Raw genomic sequence first — 24110 nt, forward strand, 5'->3', positions numbered from 1 at the left:
ACGCTTGTCCTGCCCAGTGCCTTCTACAGACACGCCCCTTCGTTATGTAGCGTTCCGCCTCTCCCTGCCTCGCTATGTCATGCCTTCTGAATGGAGAATGTAGACCCGTTCCTTGCTTTTCAATCCGTGCTTTTTTTCCCTAGGCCCCTATTGCCACAATCGTCACCGCCTCCGTTTCTTGAACGGATTCCGCCCGCATTCTGTATTACATTCTACTGTATATCGCCTCATTATGCTGCTGAAGACATTTCAAGGCGTCTGTCGTTCCGATGCAAAGTCACGCCTACATATCCTGCGCTGATTGATTGCAAATGACCATTTCTCAATATGCTACAAAAATTCTTTTCGGTATATCGATGTACAGTAATACATCACGTACGTATCACACTGCTTTGGCATGCCATACGATCTTACTGAAAATCCTTTCAAAAGAGAAAACGTTGCATGTCCTACTGTCTGCGCCGAAGAAAGGCTGTCATTACAATTGTCCTGGACGGACTGTATGGATCCTAAGGGACTTAAAACTTGTAGCGGGAAAATAAAAAGGAAAACAGCAACTTATCCCGTGGCCCTTAAACATTAGCATACTATAGCAGTCAGAACTTCAGCAGGCAAGCAAAAATTCGGTTCAAACCAAACTCAGATTCATCACTTAGACACTGCAAAAGTTCTCTAAGTTAAAATAAGTCAGAACACTTTTTTGTTTTGGTTGTCTGTTTGCTTTCAGTTAGTTTGAATGTTTCTGGCAATTAAAAGGGCCATATCCAATATACTACTGCTTACATTTCCAAGTTCCTGAAAATCTGTGGCCTTATTTTTTTATTTGCCTTGTTAGAAATGTCTAAAATCCCTAACATATGTATGGATTTTGAAACTGCCCAGAGTGAGTCGGGCGGCATACAAGTTTAATAATAATAATAATAATATTAATAATAATAATAATAATAATCTGTTATTATTATTATTGGAATTGCTTCAAATGTAACTGGAGTTGAAATGAAATACTCATTTCCTTGTTGTAGATTACTGTTACTTTCGGGGGCGGGATTTAAGATTTTAACAGATAGTTTAAAGACAACTTCAGCGACCTAAGTGTCGTTCAACAAGATTCAGCCAGTCGAAATTATCCAGTAACCAAAATGTAATGTTCATTGCATTCCTTATTGAACAAAAAACGCCAGGCTTAAAAACAGTTTTCTTGTTTCATAAATGCCTGTCTGTTCCTCTTCTTCAAGGGTACCGCCTGACCGTTTGCTTCAGCATCCCCTGCCCTGAATTCTGCCTCTTGAGAGCCGCAGCAGGGATCTCCCGGCAGACGAAGGAAGCGCAGGAGAGCCTCGGTATGGCAGCCCCTCGCTTCTGGTGAGAGGAAAGCCTTGTCTTTCTGCCCCTCAGAAATATGGCCGTTCCGTGAAAATCTCCTTGCCCTTCACAAAGAAGGCTTCAGACGGAAGGGAGGGGAGAAAGAGCCGGGAGGCTGGGCAATAGAGGAACGCGTTACTACCGGTTGTCTAGGGAACCACCAACAGCGTGAGGGGACAGTTCCTAGTGGGCGCTTGCCCAGAGAGGTGGATGAGGGGGAAGCTTGGCGTAGCGTAGGGAAGGAGGCGGCGGCCCATGGGGGGAGAGCAAAGGGGTGTGCGGCTGGTGGCAGCTGCTACAAAGCTCGCATCCAGGTGAGGGGCGCGGTCACTGTTGGTGCAATGAATGAATGAAAGCATAGGGATGACGTGGCCGGGAATGCTGCGTGGAACCCGGGCGGGTAGGAAGGCTTTGGGGGCAGGAAAGTGCAATGCGAAGAAAGGCTTGAGTGGAAAGAAGCAGCAGCAGCAGCAGCAGCAGCAGCAGCAGCAGCAGCAGCGACCGGTACAGCGGGGTGCAGAGCCGTCGTAGTCTACTAGATGGGCGTGGTTTCGGGCTGCAGGGCATGACTTGAGGATGTTGGGCTCGCTTGTGAAGCTGTCAAAAGAGACTTTGCAGTGAGCAGTTTTGATTCCAGTACTGAGGGATGCTGCCTGGGGGTAAGTGATGACTTGGGAGTGTTAGCGTTGTCGGAAAGGTCGTGGCTTGCGAGAAACGAAAACACAGAGGGAGCAGATCCTTTTTATCGCTGCCTTTCTGTTCATTGAATCAGATTCTGCTGATTACAGAGAGCATATAGAGATGTCCTCAGAAACTGGGAAACTGCTATGCGCATGGTTTGCTGCTGAGCAGCTGCGGTTGCTCTGCTCCGTAAAACAGCTGTAATTGTTTCCAGGGAAGCAGCAGTCATTGTATTGTATGGTCCCTGAAAGGACAGGCAGGTCTCTAATTCTTTCTGTGTAGCCCTCTAGCCAGCTGTGATCCAAAATCACAAGATTTTCCCTTCAAGGGAGACTAAACTTGTATTTTCATAGCAGTGACTTCTAAAAATGTGATTCTACTTGGCACTTGTGAAAAGATTGGCACAATGCGTTTTGTACTTTTATACCAGCCTTGCCCAACCTGGCATCTCCCAGATATGTTGAATGATCAGTCTTACTATTTTCAGCCAGCATAGATAATACTGACTGGGGATTATGGAAGTTGTCATCCAACACATCTGGAGGAAGTCAAGTTGAGGAACATTCCTTTATACTTTCTCCTATTAGATGTATTGAGTTATATATAATATTGTGTGGCTGAGACTAGTTTTGAGAGCTTGGTTCACATCACAATCATTATGCTACTAGTTTTCCCTTATATTAATATAATATAGTAGGTGAGCATTCCTGTTTTTATAATCTTGTATTCATGTGGCTTTACTTACTATGGACCAAAAAAAAAAAAAAAGACAGGCTATTTTTTTCCCCCTAAACTGAGCCCTACAAACCAAAAGGAAATTTAAAAATTAATCAGAGATGTTATCGGAAAAATAGAACATGACACCTTTTGTTGTTGTTCCATACTACATGTGATTATTTCTCAGGAATCCCTTTGGTTTTTACACTTGGAATTACTATCTTTGTATATTATATACCAGTATGGGAAATGATATTCATGCTTAACAGCTTATCGAGTGGTATATGAAAATGACTCTAACACAGGATACAAATTAAGGGTATAGTGCTAATATGCTGAATCTAGATAATCCATGTAATAGGAGAGGTCGGAGGAATATGGCCACCACTGAGAAATGAGCATTTTTCCCATATACTATTACTGCTTCCCAATCATTTTTCCTTGAAGGATTACAGCCAGGACATATAGAGCAAAACAACAAAAATGAAGGCAAAATATTAGTGCATTTCCCTGTACTAGACAGATGAGTGTCTGAAAGATATCATTATCTTTGTAGTAGATATATCTCCAAATGTTGCTCCTGAAGAACTAACAGTAGGCATGCAGGATGAAAGAAGGTATAAGTAGTAATAGCTTTTTTTTTAGATATGCACTTAATTCTACTGACTATTGCAGCTTCAAGAGACGTTACTAATTACTATCCAGCAGTCTTTGTTTTTTCTTTTCTCTCCACAAGCAATCACACAGCCATTCATTACTTACAGAGGAAAGGATGGTTCTCACCATGCCAACCATAAGTAATTCTTACAGCAGCAACAATAATCAGTGAGGAATGAGTTTCCTTATGTAGTATTGCCCCCTTTTTCTTTCCTAGGCTTCTGTGACTATCAAAAGCATTTAATACATAGGAATGTAACAGATGCAACAATACCCAACTCAGGATATTGAAGCCATGATGGACAAAGCAACTCAGAGATACAGAAGCCTTGCAAGGTCAAAGAAGCTGACAGAATCTCAGAGACATGAGACTGCCAGAGTTTACTCCATAGCTGATACTATTCAATAAACCATGTGGGTATTCCAACTGTCTGAAAGAAGGGTGGTAGCTCTTCTCCTACTACAATACTTCACCTCTACTAACAAATTTGTTTTAAAAATTCAGTGCTGCCCTTTCAAAGTAAGTTTTTGCAGAGCTGATTAGAATACATTAAAATTTAAATGTTAAATAATAAAAATACACAAAAATAAACAGCTTTCAGCCAGAGTAGTTACAAAGTTTTCATTTAATGTGAAAATATTAGTATATTCAAAGAATAAAAATGGCTATGCCTGATGCCAAGAAGAGGGTTCCAGTCTTCTGGATCCAGTCCAGCAGGGTATCACACAGAACCCACAGGAGTTCATAACAGTGGCTTGTTTGTCTGACACTTTAGGGACAAAATCTATCGTATTAGTCATCACTTATATTCTGCAAGTTTGGTAGTTCAATCTGTAGAGATATGCAGGGCATCATCTGGTATTTGGAAGTCTTTTAGTTTTTAAGGCAGTCTTGATTATGTGATACAATAACCAGAAACTCAATCTCTGTGTACAGCAACTTTTCGTAGTATGGGTTTTATTTACAAGCCTCTTTTCTTGTTTTTCAAATGTAAAATAGTAAGATATAGCTATAATACTGGTTTTTTTGGCCATGGCTTTACTTTGCAGTAAATAAGTATTCTCAGACATTGAGAAGTATCTAGAACAAGGGTGTTTGAAGGTTAGTGAGCATTCAACAAAAGCTTCCTGCCCATATGTTGCTAGTGTTCATACTGAACACAAGTGTTCCATACTGAAACATGGAGAACAGGAATGTAATCTAAATTAAGTGGCAACTGGTTCTGAGGATAATTCATCATATTAGTACTTCCAAATGAAAAATATGAAATAAATTAAAAATCAGGACATAGAATGCATATTTTATTTCAACACAGATTAAAAAACAAGAGAATCTACTTACAGTTATACTGATAGCAATTTCCAGACATTCCCAATGGAATGTCTTTAGGGCTACCTTCTAGATAACAACACCAATAAGAAGAGTCTTCTACAAAAACATACCTCTGTTGCCATATGACGAGATCCCTGCAATATGCCACGTCATTTTGTTATCACTTCCAGTTTCACCGGGAATCTTGGAATCTCTTGCAGTCATTGAGATCTTGCTACAGGTGGACTTTGAAATTACTCATGCTAAGTTTTATTGACAGTTTGTATGGACAAAGACAACCTGGACCCAGGTTAGATAACATCAACATCAGCAGCACCCAACAAAGTCCTAACACAATGTTTTATGTTATAACAATGTTTTGTTCAGCTTTGCATAGAATGACAAAAGATGAGATATAACTTAGAAAACACATTATCCACCAAAACTTAACAAGCAGTTTGAACAAACTGGATCAAATTAGCTAAATAACATCCTTGATGGAGAACATTATCAATCAACTAGTCTTCAAAAAACTACTAGCCATACTGCCTAAACGTATGCCTACATCCCATCCCAAAGGTGATTGTTGTTTCCTCTCTGTGGGATTCTGTTTGATCAATAGGAAGCACATTGAAAGGAAAAATAGGGATAGAAGGGCTTTGTTGCCACTGTTTAGCACAAACCCTAGCTGCTGCTGCTTTTTGTTGTTGTTTTTGACCTCTGTCTTTGTCTCTACCTTGTGATGCTGATTGCTTGACCCCCAGAGATTTTGATTAATGTATTTATGTGTCTTCCAGGACAGAACACAACATATATAGCCAGAAGGAAAGCTTTTTTTTAATGAAATCTATCATTTATAACCCTTTTTAACCTGAGTCAATCATGGCAATTTCTAGGTTTTCTGCTGAAGAGCTGGGAGCTCAGAATGCTTAGCAAGAGTCCAGCGTATAGGCCAGCCTTTCTCACCTAGACATTCTTCATTTGTATTGAACCATAATTCAGGTAATTTCCAGCCAGCTTGACTATTGGCTAGGAACTAATGAGAGTTACAGTCCAACACATCTAAAGGACATCATGTTGAAGAATACTGATATCCAGGTGCTCCTAATTACTTTGGCTGCTTGAGCCCAGCAAGAGCTGCATCCTTCAGGCTGAGCAACACAGCAACTGCAACCTGGGCACAGTTTCAGCCTCCAGTGTCTGAAAAGTTAGTACATGCAACACAACCACCGGAAATAAAGTTATAGCTTCTAGATGATGGTAATTCAATAGAATCCAATTTTGCAGTCTCAAAAATGCAAGGATAAGTCATCTTATGTGAGTGCAAACTTACACTGTTTGCACACTGCACATGTAGAAATAGAAATTCAGTGAAATCTTCAAATTGACCTTGTGGCGACTGACAAAATAATTTTGGGGTTGTTTTGGATAGTGCAGTTAAAATGACAATCCACTAGGCAGCTGCTGTGAAAAAGAAATCCATATTGGGGGTCATGAAAATAAAATTGCCAATACCATAATATGTTTATCTATGATGTGACTATTCTTAGATTATTGTGTGTAGTCCTGGAGGACTCTGCTGCTTAAAAAAGGATATTGTGGGTTCAGAAAATGCCAACTAAAATGATGAAGTGTAGGAACAATCTCTTATCAATAAAATTGATATACGTGATGTGTAACATATCGGGACATGTAGTAGTAGTAGAGGGACATAATGCATAATGTATTGTAAAGTACTGAAATTAAAGGGGAAATGTTTAATAATATTAAAACTTAAGTTACCGAATGATGTTGATGAGATCATTCTGAACAGAAAAAAAATTCTTGAAATGATAGAATTTGTTTCTATCCAATGCAGACCTGTCCACCAACTTGGATAGCTTTAACCAATATAAGTTAGTATGGAACCCAAATTACTTCCATCTGATTACCTCCTGTGAAAGGCTGGTCTGTGTCTTTGGGTTGATCCAGCTGCACTCTTCTTTTGATAGAGACCACCCAGGTTGTATCCATAGCTAGTCCAGATAAATTGAAGTCATGAATATTTCATGAAGGTGGAGCCCTTTTGCTCAAGCTTCATTTGAATCTAGTCCAGTGAAATAAAACTAATAAGCAGTAGCAACCTGAGATGTAAGGCTTGAATTTCTTATGGAAGGAATGGATATGCTTTCTTGTGAAATCAGGAAGTTGCTCTGTATACAACTGGCATGGGAAAATAGGACAAAATCTGCAAGTCAGTCTGAAGTATGAGAACTGAACTACTATATCTTATGCTAGTTGAGGGAGGATCCCATATGAATAAAGCATATCATAACCTATGTTTAAGAGGTTTATTCTTATATGTTTAGGATACAGGGGAGTGGTTGAATTGGAAGCAATTTAGTTCAATATTTAAAAAAAAAAATTTCTTTCAGACTGTTAGTTGCACTGAATTTCATATGAATAAAATTGCAGAATATTAAGGAAAACACGAGTTTCTATTTATTATGACTCAACTCTGAAATGCAATGGGTGGCTTTGTCCATTCATATTCTTTTAATTTAAACTATCATGGTATGCATACAGAAGAGGGGAAGTAGCCATATTTGCTCTCTTGAACATTAAGGAAAGGTGGGCTGAAAATTTAAATACAATTTTATCAGACTGGAGGGAAACTGTCCAATTTTGAGAGGCCACTATCTGCAATATGCTACTATTAGTAGTTTAAAAGTCATTCTCACAATCATTTATGATCATAAATCACTTCGTTGTTTTAGAGGGTCCTAAGTGACATCATTTTGAAAGCTACAACGTTTGTCTGGCTTTTTTGTTAATGTTCCAAAGAGAACTTTCATATGCCATTTTAAGGAACGTACATTGGAATAAAGGAGTTGGACTGTAGGGTGATATCTGGCTAGCTGAAATCTGGACAGCAGCACTGTCCAGTGCAATAGTTTGTTGTAGCCCCAAGTACATTAATTTATTTCGCTAACCCATTCTTATTTTGTCAGAAGAACATTTGAAGATGATGTGCCAGTCACCAAGATGATATACCAGTTAGATGTGTCCATATAATATTTGCTGTCAGATTAATCATTAAAATTCTTAGTCTTCAGTACCATAAAAACATTAATAGAATTAATGTACAGTAATTTCATAATTTAATGAAAAAAACACATAACCCTTTCTTGATTTGGGATTAAACCATTTCCTCTCAGTTTTATATTGTCCTTAGGCTAATTAGGCATTCCTGGCTATGAATGTGCTAACTATGTAATTTCAATCCTTTCTAAATTATATTTTGATGTTTGCTAATGTCATGCATGAAATTAATACCATGATTTTGTGATGTCTGTGTAGCACCAGAAATGGTGTCTGGCTTACCATCAAGCTCAGAGATGGTATGCAGGTCATATTGCTTATGATGCATGGAGCCAAATCTAATAAAATATGGTTGCTCTGATTTTAGTGGTACAGTTAGATAATTTATTCAGTGGACTTATAGGAGGCCATTTTAGATGGTAATTATTACTTTACTAACTTCGAAATGGGGCAAGCTAAGTCTGCTGTAGTGGGGAACAATGTGTCCCACCCCTTGTCTTGATAGTACCCACTGCCTACCTTCCCCATTTGTAGTGCCATAGTTTCGTAAATGTTCCTTCTCCCCCTTCATACCTGTCTTATATTGTTTTCATACTCCTGAACCCTCTGTTGCAGCTGCTCTCCTGCCTTCCTGAAAGCTGGTATCATGACCCTGACTAAGGGCTCATTCACTTACTCCAGTGGAGAGGAATATTGTGGGGAATGGAAGGAAGGTAAGTTAATATGGCCAGGTTGCAAGATCCCCTCCTTTTAACATGATAAGGACTAAAGGGATATGTACAAGAATATCACTTCACTTGATTGTGAGGACTGCCTCATTCATTAATCACATACCTGCTAGACCCTGTCCTCCAGACAGTAGTTTTCCTCAAATATCTATTTTTATGCTTTTATTTTAGGCAATCACAAATTCTTTGTATACTGCCAAATATAATGTTTCAAAGTTGCAGTACTATCAGTTTTACTTATGGGACCCTGCTTGGGAAAAATACATACTACTTTTATCACCATGGAAAATTAAGAAAGCCAGATAATTTTTTTCTATTGTCATGATGAAATTGAATAAATGGTTTTGAAATTGATTAGATCAGGATCTCTATTAAGATAAAGTTATGAGACTGAAGAACAAGTAAAGTCTCATGGGTCTAAAAGAAGGGAACACTCTCAATCTTTGTTTCAACAAAGTGAAATGAAAGAGCTTATTTATTTTAAGCATACATCAGATACACAATAAAGGAAAGATACTTCAAATCTGTACACATCTGTAAACAGAAAATTGGACTAAAAACAAATAATAGCAACTGGAATCTATAATTGCAATGCTATTACTCATTAACTATAAATAGTGTTTATAATATCTCTTTTCTCAGAAACAAGAAGTATGCACCTTGTGCTCATATTGTGTTTCTAAACTTAGAGAATTATGTTGTGCTGTCTCAGAACAATATGCTGTCTGCCCTGCTTGCCCAGATACCTTTATCAGGAGATGGAGATGACCAAGGCCCCCTTCATGATCCCTGTACACTATTGGTTATTAATGGTGGCCCTGTTTACACTTATATACTTAACAGGATCAGTGGAATTAGCAAGTCATACAACATCTAAATCCAGTCAGCAGCAGGGTTATTGTTTGGGGCTAAACTAGTGTTCTCCAGTCATCTGTGTTATCTGAACAGAGATAAGAGAGTTAACAAAGGTAAATCTTTTCCTACTGCCAGCACAGAAACAAAATCCTAGAATGAAGTGCGGCAACTTTAGGAATTCTGTTTCAGTGTAACTTTTATCCTCACTTCATGACCATATGAAGAATAAAGCCTAGAAGGAAAGGGGTGGGGTAATTAAACCTGTCCAGTGTTGTCCACAGTGGTAATGACCAGCTTTGTGGTTCTCTCTTGCACTTTAGTTTTATGTAGGCAATGTCTGTGCTCCTGTAGGTCCAACATACAGAACTACTGGCATACCTCCTAGTCACTGGTCAGTGCCCTCCACACACATTTTTGGGACATCTGTGTTTGTGGGGCAGGACTTATCCATGTAAATACTGAACCCTCCTGTGCTTTGTGAGGCACAGTAGGTTCTTAGACATTGTGTGATTTCCTAATATCTTTGACAAGTGGTGCTCTGAAGCACCACTTCACTGATTCCTGTCTGCATGTGCAAATGGTGTATCAAAAGTTAGGACAAACAACAGCTGGCCACTGGACCTTTTCACCTTTTTCTCCATCAGTCGACTGGTGATATGTTGGACTTTTTTTGCTTTAAGGTTCACTGCAGGAGTGGTGAAATTATAGCCATTTCTTTCTTTTTAAAAAACTCAATTGTAATTGACAAGAGTTCTGCCAGTTTCTCTTTCTAGCCCAAGTAACAGAAAGAAGGGTGTTCTCCCCATCATCCACCCAGTGCAGTAGACAGAAAAATTCAGTTACAAGGAGGAGTCAGTTGGGGAGGGGGGTCATACAAAAGATCTGTCAATGAAAATCACATGTCCTCAAAGGTCTGCCTCTAGAAAGGAAAGGAATTAATGCTTGTTTTTACCATAGTAACCAGAACACCTGGCCAACATCATTACCAAAGCTGAAGAATGGATTGAAAACTGGACAGCGATTTCTTCTACCCATTTCATTTCCAGCCAGTTTCAACATAGGACACAGCTGGAAAAAGTTTGTTCTTTAGAGATACACGTTTGAATCATTGTAGTGTATGAGAATCTTTACAGTAGTGGCTTACACAATCAAATCTAGAAAACTGGTCCTGTTCCTTGAGACCCACAAATCTCTTTTAAAAGAGTGCTGTGAACTCTGCATGGTATAATGCAGCCCACATATTTTATAAATAATTATTGGTAAAAGAAACAAGCAGTAATAGATTCCTTCCATTCTTGAGCTGCATACCAGATTATCTGGCATGGACTCTATTACTGTCTCTTTTTCATTCTGAAACTAATTTAAAGTAAGATGTAAAATAAGAAAGTGATTGATAATATGACTTCCCAACAACCAGAGTCACCTTTTTAGCCACTGGTAGAGAACGAATACTGCTTATTTTTTCTCATTAGGGCGTCGGCATGGTGTTGGACAATTGACTTTTGCTGATGGCAGCATTTACACAGGACATTTTGAAAATGGTCTCTTCAATGGATATGGAGTGCTCACTTTTGCAGATGGCTCCAGGTCAGTACAGGATTGTGGATTTAGTAGCACTGCACTATCTAGTACAAAGAGAGGGCACACATGCATGATCTGAGTCATTCTCAGAAAGTAAGAATAAATGTGTAGTACAGTACAATATGTCCATATATGCCCATGGTATGTAAAGAATTTTGTAGAATGACTATGTGTTGCTACCTTTTGCATGCATTAATTTTCTTTTAATATAGGTATGCAATAAAAAACATTTCATAATATTTGTTACCATATCATTTTCCACTGTAGGCCATTGGTAAGCTGTAGAATATCTGTTGAACAATGTTTTAAGATATTCCATTAATACTTCTATGGCCCTTTTCCTTCTGTTTAGTTCTGATGTTTTCAGAACTTTTATAGTGATTGCAGATGAGGTAGCAGTATCCAGTCAGACACACTCCTGTTACTGTTGCAGATATGAAGGAGAATTTGTACAGGGAAAGTTCAATGGTGTTGGAGTCTTCACACGCTATGACAACATGATCTTCGAGGGAGAATTCAAGGGTGGACGGGTTGATGGTTTTGGTGAGTGATAAGGATACATCTTGTGGGTGTAGCCAAGCAGCAAAGTTAATAATCTTGGATTAAATCTATTTTGGGAACTCTGCTGCAGCATGGAACAGGGCATAAGTGAGAACTTGGGTAAAAATACCATTCTCTGAAATACAGTGCAGACATATTATTTCATACCACTGCATGCACAAATCTATTTTCCTATTGAACAATAATGTTTTATTTTCTCCCATAGGACTTTTGACTTTTCCTGATGGCTCCCATGGGATACCCCGTAATGAAGGCTTCTTTGAAAACAACAAACTCTTGCGACGGGAAAAGTGCCAGACAGTAGTCCAACGCGCACAGAGTGCCTCTAAGATGGCACACAGCCTGACAGCATAAGGGGTATAAACTCTACAAGACCCTAACACATGGCTTACCTATGACTGGCAGCCTAACCCAGAGGTTGGTGAGAGTGTGGAGTACAAGATTCACAGAGGCAAATACCATCTCTAGGATGCAAACTATCACAACTCAACCCTGCTTGCCTTTATCATTTCCTTAAGCAGCTTGGCCCCTATAATGTGAACTGGTGCCAAAACTCAACTATGAAGCCTACGTCTCCTCTCAGTGTTATTTCTGAGATCATAGCATTTCCTTTGTCAGAAGCATTCTCTGTTGGACAGATTCCTAATTCTATAATCCCACAACTGAGTTGGGCACAATGGGAATCCCAATCAACAGGGGCTCGTTAATACTGTATACAATCCATCTTTCTTGCCACAAACCTAACACAGCTGGAACATTATGTGATCAGTTGAGTTGGTTTCCAGTGGTCAAAGGGGGATTTAGAACTTGCATTTAGTTTAGCTTTCTATCTTCTTATATGTCCCTAAACCTCTAGTTGATTCCTCACTGAGGCTGAGTCTTCCTTTCTTTATAAAAATTAAATGAATAAATACAAAAGCAAAGAATTAACATATTGAGTGGAACTAAGAATTCTAGACTTTCTGAATGTGACTTTTAACAATTTTGCAGATCAGCATAATAAGAATGTCTGAGTTCTGCTACACTTTATGCTTTAGGCTCCAGAATAGATCCAGGATCTCTTTCCACTCTTTATTCTAGCCTTGTGTTTTACACAATTTGCTAAGGCCGTTTTCACTGTGAGCTTCTTGTGTGACAGACAGCATTTCACAATTATCCCTTCCTTACATGAGATGCATGCCACTTATCTAGGGGCCGCAGAAGGAAGAGATTCACTAAGCTCCAGAGCTGTTACATGGTTTTCATCTACCATAGTGCCATATCCACACAGCTGTATCATTTTACAAATATTAAAAAGGGAATATAATTACTTTATATAAACCCTGCCTCTGTTAGTCATAGGACAAACGAAGTTTTGCAAATGCCTTCCTACTTCATTACTGGAAGTCCTTTGCACACACATACTCCTTGTCCCCGCCCACACTTCCCTCTTCTGGCTTCTGAAATTTTACCACACATTCCATAAATGTTTTAAGCCTGACTTTGCTGCCTTAATGGCTAGACATTTGCTTTAAAATAAAAATGTATCTCAGGATGCTGATCACTAGTCCAATATATTATATCACAGAACAATGGCATGCACACAGCCCTATATGTATCCAAAATAAGCAACAGCATCATTTATACAATGCTGTAGAGCTGAAGAGACAGCTGTTCCCAGATAATGTCATATATCTTTGTAGAAGATGCATTCAGTAACACTGAAACTTAGCACAACAGCTTACAATAACTTATAATGTGGAGATTACAGGGCATTCTTAATATATAGTACAAAGAGATGGGCAATGATACAGAAAGGATAACTGGTTCCTTGCTAGAGATGGAGGCTGAATGGAAATGCCAGGCTAGGGTAATAGAAGGGAAACTTAAGTTTTGTGGAGGTGATAGCAAATTAAATCCCTTAGTGGGGTGATTTAGTTAAGATTGGTCAATAAAGAACAACTCTATTTCTGTCAATCACTTTGTTTCTGTGCACTAAAATTAAACATGGGATTGTTTAAAACAGGGGGGTTTCTTAGTCAAGCATTGACCCACATTATGTGTGTCCCTAAGTGCCATGCTGGAGCCCTTGTAACCAGCCTATCTCCACACTGAATGTCTGTGTGTCAATGCTACCCTCGTGCCTTTGTGTCTCTGCCCATGTAAGGGCCTTGGCCAAATAAAGAGTTGCTGAATCTTGACTTTGGTGTATTATTTTTCTCTGTAATTGGGGCAAGTGGATTACCCTTATTCAATTATGCAGATCCAGAATGGGTGTGTGTATCCTGGCCTAATATACAATGGTGCTTAAAAGTTTATGAACCCTTTTGAATTTTCAACATTTCTGCATAAATATGACCTAAAATGTGATCTGTTCTCCACACAAGTCCTAAAACTAGATAAAGAGAACCTAATTAAACAAATGAGTCTAAAACATTACAGTATACTTGTTCATTGATTTATTGAGGAAAATTATCGAAAGCTACATATTTGTGTGTGGTATGTGAATTGCCTCCATTTGTACATGATCTACCTGGCAGTAGACTGGTGGAATCCAAACTCTTTGGAAATAGTTTTCCAGCATCAACAACTGTTTTTGGAGGTCCTCAGAAATTTTCTTTGTTTGAGCCATGACACACTTCCACATACTTGTATTGTGAAGATCAGACTTTGATAACGGATACCCAAAATTCTGTTCTTTCAATAAGGCAGGAATTCCCACACTCACACCTGATTATCTCATTGACTGAAACACCCAACTCTAATTTCCCCTTCAAATGAACTGATAATCCAAGAGATTCATATACTTTTGCCACACACAAATACATAGCTTTGGATCATTTTCCTCAATGAAGAAATGAACAAGTATATGTTTTTGACTCATTTGTTTAATTGAGTTCTCCTTATCTAGTTTTAGGTCTTGTGTGGAGAACAGATCACAGTTTAGGTCATATTTATGCAGAAATACTGAAAATTCAAAAGGGTTCACAAACTTTTAAGCACCACTGTACACTGCTCCACACACTAGTTCCATCACTCATTCATTCAGTCCTTGAAAGATTCAGTGGGAAGCAATCTGAAAAGCTTGCCCATCATTATAATAAGAATGTCTGTTCAGCCTGAATATAAAAACAAGACAAATCATTATATAACCGTTGCAATGTTGGAATAAAAGCCATGGCTGCTTTTAAAAAAGCAGGCAATATTCTGCATATGTATGTAGTGATAGACATAATCTTACAATGCCTTCTTCCAACACATTTAATGGGCCATCTTTGAATATATGAATTTGCTTTAAAAAGTAGATTCAAACACAACACTCAGCCAAGATGCCATTTTATTTGCTTGTGGCTAAGCAAGTTGCATGAATTCAGCTACTATAATTTATCCAACAACCAAGGTTAAATCATAGTTAAGCAGGATGTGTGAGTGCAGCTAATGAGTTTATTTAGATCATTATAGGCTACTCTGGTATTTCAAATACTATTCTGTTATATTCCTCTCCATTCTTTCCTTTGTTCCTTTGACCCCAATATCTACAACTGTCAAAGCTGCCCTCCCTGAAAGCTTTTCATCTGTTGCTGGTCTTTTTGTTTGCAACTGCCTGCTATAATGGCAGAATATTAATTCCTTTACTTTCCTCATAACTACATTTTCTGAGAAAATTTTGATACAATTGGTTAGTTTCCATTAACTGGTGCAACTAAACCTAAGTACCTGTAAATGAGACAATGCATTTTTTTTCCTTGTTGACTACTTCAACTTTTTCTCCCTTTTTCAGCTTAAAGAAGAGATTTTCCATAACACTTACAGTTCCATGTGTGCTGCTGGAATTATACAAAAATACAAAACAGCTTGATTAAATTCTGGTGCTCTATTCTCCCTGACCACCAGCCGTAAATATAGCTAATGGGGCTGAGGCTGTGACTATGTATGCACAATTATCCACTTCTAGTCATTTTGGATCTGGGTGCACAGCAAGAAGTGGTACCATCAACTAGGCATAGAGTGCTTATCCTTTAGCTAAAAACATAGCCATATGCAGAACTGTTGAATGATTCTCCCTTTCTCTTTCCAAATATAATGCACCATTATTGAGATAGCAAAATAGGGACAGTAACAGAAGCAAAATTACTATGAAGATTATATTTTTATACTATACCGTAAAACTTCTGTCCCTGAGGACTATGAGCAAGACTCAGAACTATACAGTAGTGCTGTATTAAATAAAGCACCTTCCTTTTTAAAATTCCTTAAGTTCTGCTGATCTAGCTTCTGTGAGTACCATAAATATACAGAGAACAGGTTAGGGATAGATTGTAATGGAGAAAATCTATCTATGTGGTTGCTAGAATCCAAAAACAACTTGATGGCATATAATCAGTCACCAATTGTACATTCTTATACACCTCAAGGACATTCAGTTGTTCAACAGGGCATGTAACCTATTCAACAAACTCAATTTACTGTGCAGGAGGCAGTGGTGCAAATGGTATTTTGCCTAGTAAATCATAAAAATGAACTAGATGCCATCCTTTACATAGGACTGTTAAGATTACATATATCTTCAATTTCTGAACCCAGACAATTAGCCTTTCATCATTCTATGATTCCAGAACTGGTCAAGATATAGGAAAATGCTGAAGAGAATAGAATATAGTTAAGACAGTATTCTAGAGATAGGTGTGCCGTGTAAGAATTGAGAGATTCCAAGTGGGAAAGGAATGTTGGGCTTCTAGTCAGCCATGAGACACAGATGCAGCATTTTCTCATCTGAAGCGCTGTTCTGAAGATTTTATTCCCCTGTTTTGTTGCTATAGCAATGCTCCAATACTATGAGTTGAATGAGCTGTATTTAAGTAAATTGCAAGATGTGAGCTTTTCCCAATTAGACAGTAATTGCCCGCAGCAAGGTTCCAGGCACTGCTTAGAATGCTTTGTCCTTCAGAGCCAGCCATTGGAGGTGAAATCATGGCGTAATTCCATTACTTGTATCTCAGTTAACGGGAGTAAGGGGGCACGGCAGAAGCCTCCCTTATAACCAAACCACTCCATGGCCTGCTTGAGACCTGGGACCCCAAATTTCCGGGTGACCTGTTGGAACACAAATAATATAAAATTCTAAAAGCTGCCACTTGACTAACATTGCAAAATAATTGTGTACAAATTTCCTTTCATGCAAACACCACTCTGATGCATCTTATAGAATGTGGCACTGACTGAAGGTTTTACTATCTAGTTGTGTGTTAATGACCCACAATTATTTTTCTGCAACTTTTCCTAAATCTAGACAAGGAAGTCATGTGTGCATCATTTTGCATCAAAAACTTCAGCATTTGGAGTCAATATGGGCTCCTTGGAACAATGTAGATGATTTTCTTGGAGCAAGTGGCTAATTTTTACTTAGGTAACATGAGATCTACAATTAGTACTAACTCAATACTAATTTAGGCCACTGGATTAAAAAATTACATTTCCCTCTACTTTGACTGACAGATGGTTTTGCATCTCTTGGGCAAGGTTCATTTCCAATGTTTCTGCCCAATGTCATTTGACCAGAGATATCACAAATTTATTCTGGTACCTTGGACACAGAAAGCACATTTCTAGCACTGATCTATGGAAAACAGAGGGACTGGGAAAATTACCAAAGGAATTACAAGCCCTGGATAATTGTCTGAAAAGTATTAATTGGGTCTGAAATTAATCTGAAAGCAGTATTTCAAAGTTCCTAACTACAACAGTTTTGGGGGGAGGGGCACATATTTTGGAAACATACCATATGAATGAAACACAAGCTTTTCAAAGGAGAATAAAAAATGTCATGAGCTTTGCCTCTAAATTTGTTTTTTCAAAAAGCAAAATAGGAAATTTTAAATGTGGTAAGTTCAAAACTATTGAAATGGAGGCAGAAGATCAGCAGACAATGATTTAGCACAACTGTTTTGTTATTGTATTTGACAGTATGGGACACATAGTCTCCAGTTCAAAGATTATTTTGCCAAGTGAATAGGATTGGACTTCAGACTGATTCCTGGCTGGGGAATGCCACAAAAAATATTGTTTTTTTCCTAGTCTAACCCTTACTTCCCATATCTTGCCAAGAAGCATAGCTCCACCTTAGAATCTTTAAGTTCCCCCAAGTTTAAGGGCTCTTACTGCAATGTTTGGCTCAATCAATCGGTGCTGCAGTTCACGGGCTTCATCCCAATTTCCAGCATGGCAAAGATGCTCAAGGTGACAGATAGGACTGCCTAGCACATTGGCAAGGGCACAGACTCCTCCTGTAGCGCCTAAAGTAAAGCTCAGAGTCAACAGAGAATGCCTAGCTTGTAACCTATTAATCTTCCTCCCATATCTACTTCATCCACCCCAACCACCTTTCTTGCATTATTCTAGAGCATACTAACTCAATTACTGCTTCTTAGCAATCATGTAATTATGATACATCTATTATCTATTTTTTTTAATGTTACAATAGCTGCTTCCCTATTCCATACTGCTTCTCCATATTCTGAAACATCTATCCTATAACCTACCTACAATATAGCTGGCTAGCAAAAAACCAGCTGATCCTGCCAGTACCTGGAAGTCTTCATTCTGGGTCTTGTGGACAAGCAGCCCCAAGCGTGTAATCTGGTAAAAGATAGGTTGGTTTGATAGCAGGAGATAGCACTAATCACCAGTCATAACCGGAATGCCAAAAGCTGCCATTAGCAAAAACACAAGGCACTCGTGGAGATACTGCACATGCCAGGAAATTCATAAATACAGGGCAACCTTAATGAAAATTCTAACAGTCAGTTCATGCTGCTTGTTTTGCTAAAGCAGACTTTTCCAATGTGGGTCTCTCCAGTTGTTTTGCCCTAAAAATCCCAGCAGTTCCAGTCTGCATATCCTATACAGGGATAATGGGAGTTGCAGTCAAAACATCTGGAAGAATTCAGACTGGAGAAGGCTGGACTAAGGCTTGTTATCTTTTTAAAGTTTTGTACCTTTTCCCTTTACAAGGAAGGTCTAGATATTTAAAGGAAAGCTAAGGACCACACAGTCTCCAGCCCCATGCATCTAGACAGGTCTGTTGAAAAAAAGCAACAAAATTTTAGATTGTAGAGGTTCACTAGCCAAATTTCCCCTAGCTTGATGTTTTGAAAATGAAAAATTGAAACTGAAATGCTTCTATACAGCTGAGCTTTGAAGAGAAGTAGATGTTCTCATAGGGCAGACCACTGCATTAGAACAAACATGGTTAGGTATCATCCTATACTGATTCTTCCCCATTTAATCAAGCCACAGGCAGAACTGGAATTGGAGAACAATTACCACAGCAACTGTTTCATAGAAAAAAATATTAGCTTTTTATCTATCACATTTGTATTACATTGTATTCTGCAATACACTCAGCCTGGCATACATGGGATTATCATGTTTATTCTTACCCATATGCAAAATAAACTTTGGGTGAGATCACCCAGTGAGCTTCTTGGTGAAAGGGAGATTTGAACTTGAATCTTAACAGTCTAGATATGGCATAATGCCCTCTATAAAGCACTAAAGTGAACTTTACAAAGTATCTGCTTTGTCCCTCTAATTTTAGTTTAATGTTCAAGTGATAATCAGATAGGTGGGAAACTGCCATCTGGCTACGGCAAAAATATTTAAAAAGTATTTTCTTCAACAGCTTAAATATTAATCCTTCATATTGTAGGAGAAAAGAACAATTGACAGGTCTCCAAATCAGTCCATAAATCCCTTGTCTGTTTCAAAGAAAACGTGTTCAGCAGTTTCCATCCCTTAATACCAAAAAATGCCCATCGTGTAGATTCTTATCTCACCAAGACGCAATAAGGATCCCCTGAGGGGGTCACCTTAGTGCACCACCCGGTTCTCACACTTCACTCACATTGCCATCGCTGTCCTTGATCCCCACTATGTTGGGATGTTGCGCGAGGCTGAGCACTGCCTCATTGGGCAGTTCCAGGCCCGTGTTGGCTGGAACACTGTAGAGTATCACAGGGATTGGAGATGCATCAGCCACCTGGGGACATAAAGTAGCAAAGCACGTGGGCACACAGGAAACAATCTACCTGTGAACAACAAACTGCCCTTACAACGTCACTCTTCAACAAGTCCCCTCACATAAGTCCAGGCAATACAAGGCAATCTCAAATTATTGCAGAGTCAATATGGTGCCATATTCTTTTCTCTTTTCAGAGAGAATACCATATTAAGGCCAACACTTTGGTTGGTGTGCTAGGGGCTGTACCTCAAATAGTTGGCAGGGCCAAGATAAAAACTACATTTGATTTAATTGACTAAATATAATTAATTTAATTAAATCTAATTAATATTATTTTCCTCAGCTGTCAAAATAAACCCTATGCTTTGATGGCAACTTCTGGAGGACCTCTGAGACTTTCAGAAGCACATACATTCCTGGAGCTACAAACTATGTACCTCTGCTGCATGGATATTGTAACTGCATCCATCTTGAATTTTACTCAGCTTGTTGTTGTATTTTACTAAATACTCTAGTATTTAGACTGAATCTGGACAAACGAACTGTCCCATGCATTTCCTGTTCAGTAGAATGTGGATCAGTGAAGTTTCACATTTTGCTGAATTGTGATACATCCATTCCTTCATCACAGCAAATTTCAGAATTATAGTCCTAATATGGCAGCTACCATAACTTCAAGAATGGCTTGTGATCCACCAACATCTTTTAACTCAGCCTGCTCCAAGCTGGCATCTTTCAGATATGCTGGGACTACAATTCCCAGTATTCCCAGCCAACATGGCCAAATCCTATATGCAGCAATCTCAACAAACGTGGAAGACACAGATGGAGAAAGGCTTTTTCAACTGCTTGTGAAGTTCTCACAATCTTGAGAACGAATAATGAGAATTCAGTCTCAACTCTATAATGAAAAAGAACAGAGGGTGCAAATAATTTATTTGTTCCTATTGATCTTCAGATGCTCCAAGGATATAGCGGGGAAGATGTACAGTATTAAGAAAATGCTGAACTGTGCAAAAGCCACAACACATAGAGAGAGAAAGAATTATATTTTAAATACCAAGATCTAAAATACCTAAAGACCAAATGCAGTATTTTTCGTTCCCATATTCCAATTTCTGCTTTTTGTTCAGCTCTCAGTCTTTGAGTAAAAGAATCTACATTTAAGCCAGAATATTACTATGTGCAATCAGCCTCTAAATAATTTAAGAAATTGCACCTGAATCAAGAATTCAAAAAACTTATTAGTTGAATTTCTATTTTGTTTGAATTCTAGCAACACCTTCAAGTTCGAATAGCATGTAATAGATAAGAAATACATAACCTCTCCATCACTGTCCCTGGCATCATCTTATCATACCCTCAAAACAGTCTCCAGTATTATTAGTCTGGCCTGATTTATACATAATACACAATGTCAGCTTTATCTTCTTGGCTCAATGTGTAATGTTATACCCTTGTTACCACTTCACTTATCTGTAATAAATATAAATGAAAGAATACCCTGACCCACTTCTTTACCTGTGTGTAATGATGGATCAAGGCACTACTGGTCATGCTTCCACGGAAGTAGCAAGGAGTTATCACGAGAGCAGCATCAGCACCCTTGTCAGCCATTTGTTTTGTTTTCTCAATGGTGCAGTGAGTTGCTAAGGGAAGAAACATAAATGGCATAAAAGTCAGGTTTTATGAGGCTTAAGGGTCAAAGGACAGATCTTGTGAAATTAGGAGTCTCTGGAGGGCCAAATGAAGCACCAGAAACAGACTCCTCGTATAGGGTATGGTCAGCTAGAGGCCAACTCCTCTAGCCCACCTTTTTTATTGCTCACATTCACATCCTGACCCAACAAGCAGCAGCTTTTCCTTAGGCACAGCTTGGCGCACCCGCATCACTACTTCCAGGCATTCCTCCCGTGTCAAATAGGGAGCTTCCCCATTGGAACCATGTACTACAAAACCTAAAGAAATAAGAAGATAGCACTGAGTACCTATTTAGTTTCTATCATGCCATATATCCCACTGATGCTATGGTTTTATTTTAAGTTTGCATATGATGTTTTTAAACTAAAAGTCTCCAAAGCAACATACTGTCATCAATCAATTAAATAATTAACACTATAAAACTGTAAGATGAACAAATATTAATAAAATAGAAAAAACAGCAGACATTAAGAAACTAGTAGTCTATAACACAACAGTAAGCAAGCCAAATGAGTCAAGGTCTGGTGAATGAATGTGTCTTAATCTTGCACCTAAAAGACAGCAGAAGTGTTATACAAATCTGTTTTGGGAATGCATTCCAAAGTAAGGAGGCAACCATTTAAAAGTCTCTAGATCTCAGCTACCACTCATCTCATCTCTGGAAGCAGATACACAGAGAAGAGCTTACGAAGAAGACATTTAAAATACTGAATTTTAAAATACCGTCTTCATGTGGAAGAAAGCTGTCTTTTATACTCTGGTCCCAGGTTGTTTATGGTTCTAAAAGTCACAACCCATATTTTGAATTGTGTTTGGAATACCTAGTAGCATATAAGAGGGATATATGTTCCAGATGAATGTTGAGGTAAGAGGCTCCCTAGATACTGTTGAACTCCAACTTCTATTAATTCCAGCCTTATGGGTAATGAGCCAGACTGATGGCAATTGTCATCTAATAATAAGATCTAGAGAAACACATCTCTTGCACCTTCAGTCTAGCTGCCATGTTTTGACTCTGTTTTCCAGTAGTCTCCAAAGGAAGCTTCATATATATTACATTGCAAAAGCCTGGTCTAAATGTTACCAACACATGATAGTTACATGACATGCAGAAATCCAATAAGTTAGGCTACAAACACTAAGATAGTGTAGTCTAGTGGTGAAGGCAACAACTGAACTGGGAAGACTCAGGTTGAAATCCCAACTGGAACACAGAGCTCAGTAGGAGACTCTGTTATACTTTTGCTGCCCAAGCTACCTCACAACTTGTGGGGATAAAATGAGAGATTTCCATTTATTCCCCCTAGTGTTCCCAAAGGAAAGATAAGGAATAAAATACACAAATAAATAAAATACAATAATAAATATGTTGAATTTCTGTTTGACATTTATAGGATTGTTAGCCATATGGTCCCTTCCAGGAAAAGACAATAGCTTTATCCTGAGAGCAGATGAACTAAGAGCTTTAGGAAAGAATATACAGACTTAGGAAGAAGTACACAAGCTGTCATTGGTAGCAGTAGGATTATCTGCTAGTTAACATCAGTAGAACATTACTCAGGGACAGGAAAAATGTGCTATCCAATGCATGTTCCTCCACCTTTCCATCTACAGTAGGCTAGGTCCAAAGTCTGGATGGGCAACTATGTGTGACCTTGAAGACAAAGTTAGTAATTGGGCTGTGCTTCTCCTTTCCTACTCAGTTGAAAGGGCCAACAAAGTAAGAAGGTTTGGTTTTCTTTTTACCTAATCTTTCTTTAACAACCAAAACTGGAAAAAATGAGGTGCTAATTCTAGATAATATTCAGCCATAACAGGTGTCTGCCTTCCTGCTACAACTGACCGGTGGTACTTTCTCTACAGTGAAACATGTTTGCTTACCTCCTGAAGAACTGAATATTTTCCTTGCCAGAGCTTCTGCACTTTTAACAGAAGTCTGTCCAGAGGGCGTGAGACACATTCAGCATTTATGAATAAGTTCACATATCATGGTTTATTTAACTAGGATTTACTGAATAAATCACAACTAGTTGGGCTCATAACCACAATGTCTGAGTTCACACAACATGTTATATACAGTCACACAAAGGCTTAATGTGGTAGTGAACTCAGTCTGTCTGTCCATATTCAGTTAGCTGTGAAAGAAAGAAGAGTATGCTGGCTCACTGATTTAGGTGGCAAAAGGAAGCATACTGGAAACTTCGATCTCTCTCTCTCTCTCTCTCGCCAAAAAGAATACGCCGGGTTCACACGACATATTAAGCCACAAGCTAGACAACCAACTAGTTTCACACAAACTTGGCCATGGGTGCAGCAAGTAAGTCACAGTAGCACCCAAGCCAGAATGACCCGAGGCGGATCTCGTCTCTGACAGACCCCTTACGCAAGAAGGAACCCACGTGTCTTTCTCCCCTCAAGAGTGCCGACCCTACCTCGGAAGGGAATCTCGGTGTAGAGGCGCAGATTCTCCTGCAACCGGGCATAATCTACACGACCTTGGGACGTGAAAGGGGTGACGAGAGGCGGATAGATACCCCGCAGGTCTAGGCGGCGAGTAGGTGCCGCCGCAGCCGCGAACCTTCGGGGAGCATCTACCGCCGCGGCCCGCGCGGGGCTCGAGCGAGGGGCCCGCGGCCAAAGCGCGCACAGAAAGCGTGGGGCCACAGTCGCCGCCCTGGCCATCCTGCTGTTGCCTGCTGCGAGTGCCGCGCGGCCCGGGACCGCCAGATCCCTTGAAGAAGGCGGGGAAAGGGTCTACCGAGACCGCCCGCGGGGAGGGGAGTCAGGCCACACAGTTCAGTTCAGACGCACGGCTGGTTGAACTCCTTTGGGACACCTGAACGGAGAAAGCAGGCGCCTCTTCACTTCGCCCCTC

General features: G+C 39.2%; 2 protein-coding genes across 4 annotated transcripts; one reads left to right on the top strand and one right to left on the bottom strand.

Annotated features, from left to right (window-relative positions):
* Nucleotides 1-101: 101 nt before the first annotated feature.
* Nucleotides 102-13819, top strand: MORN4 (MORN repeat containing 4). 3 transcript variants are annotated; one of them, XM_025168745.2, is made up of 6 exons: nt 102-375; nt 1236-1362; nt 8426-8523; nt 10866-10980; nt 11327-11517; nt 11741-13819. In XM_025168745.2, exons 1-6 carry the CDS (start codon nt 312-314, stop codon nt 11887-11889), a joined length of 744 nt encoding a protein of 247 aa, XP_025024513.1. In that variant the 5' UTR covers nt 102-311; the 3' UTR covers nt 11890-13819. The 3 variants fall into 3 exon arrangements, with proteins under 3 accessions (XP_025024513.1, XP_025024560.1, XP_025024608.1); XM_025168792.2 differs by having other exon boundaries at nt 11408-11517; XM_025168840.2 differs by lacking the exons at nt 102-375; nt 1236-1362 and adding an exon at nt 1574-1676.
* Nucleotides 13820-14834: 1015 nt separating this feature from the next.
* On the bottom strand, nt 14835-24001 carry HOGA1 (4-hydroxy-2-oxoglutarate aldolase 1). The gene is made up of 7 exons (XM_007419901.4): nt 23668-24001; nt 21364-21492; nt 21056-21183; nt 19418-19552; nt 18054-18150; nt 17674-17807; nt 14835-16608 (listed from the first exon to the last, which is right to left on the bottom strand). Exons 1-7 carry the CDS (start codon nt 23915-23917, stop codon nt 16459-16461), a joined length of 1023 nt encoding a protein of 340 aa, XP_007419963.1. The 5' UTR covers nt 23918-24001; the 3' UTR covers nt 14835-16458.
* Nucleotides 24002-24110: the final 109 nt, after the last annotated feature.

Source organism: Python bivittatus, unplaced genomic scaffold, assembly GCF_059951505.1.
Source record: "Python bivittatus isolate LINGU-HERP-01145 unplaced genomic scaffold, Pbiv_v1 ctg000980_np1212, whole genome shotgun sequence".
Classification (NCBI taxonomy): Eukaryota; Metazoa; Chordata; class Lepidosauria; order Squamata; family Pythonidae; genus Python; species Python bivittatus.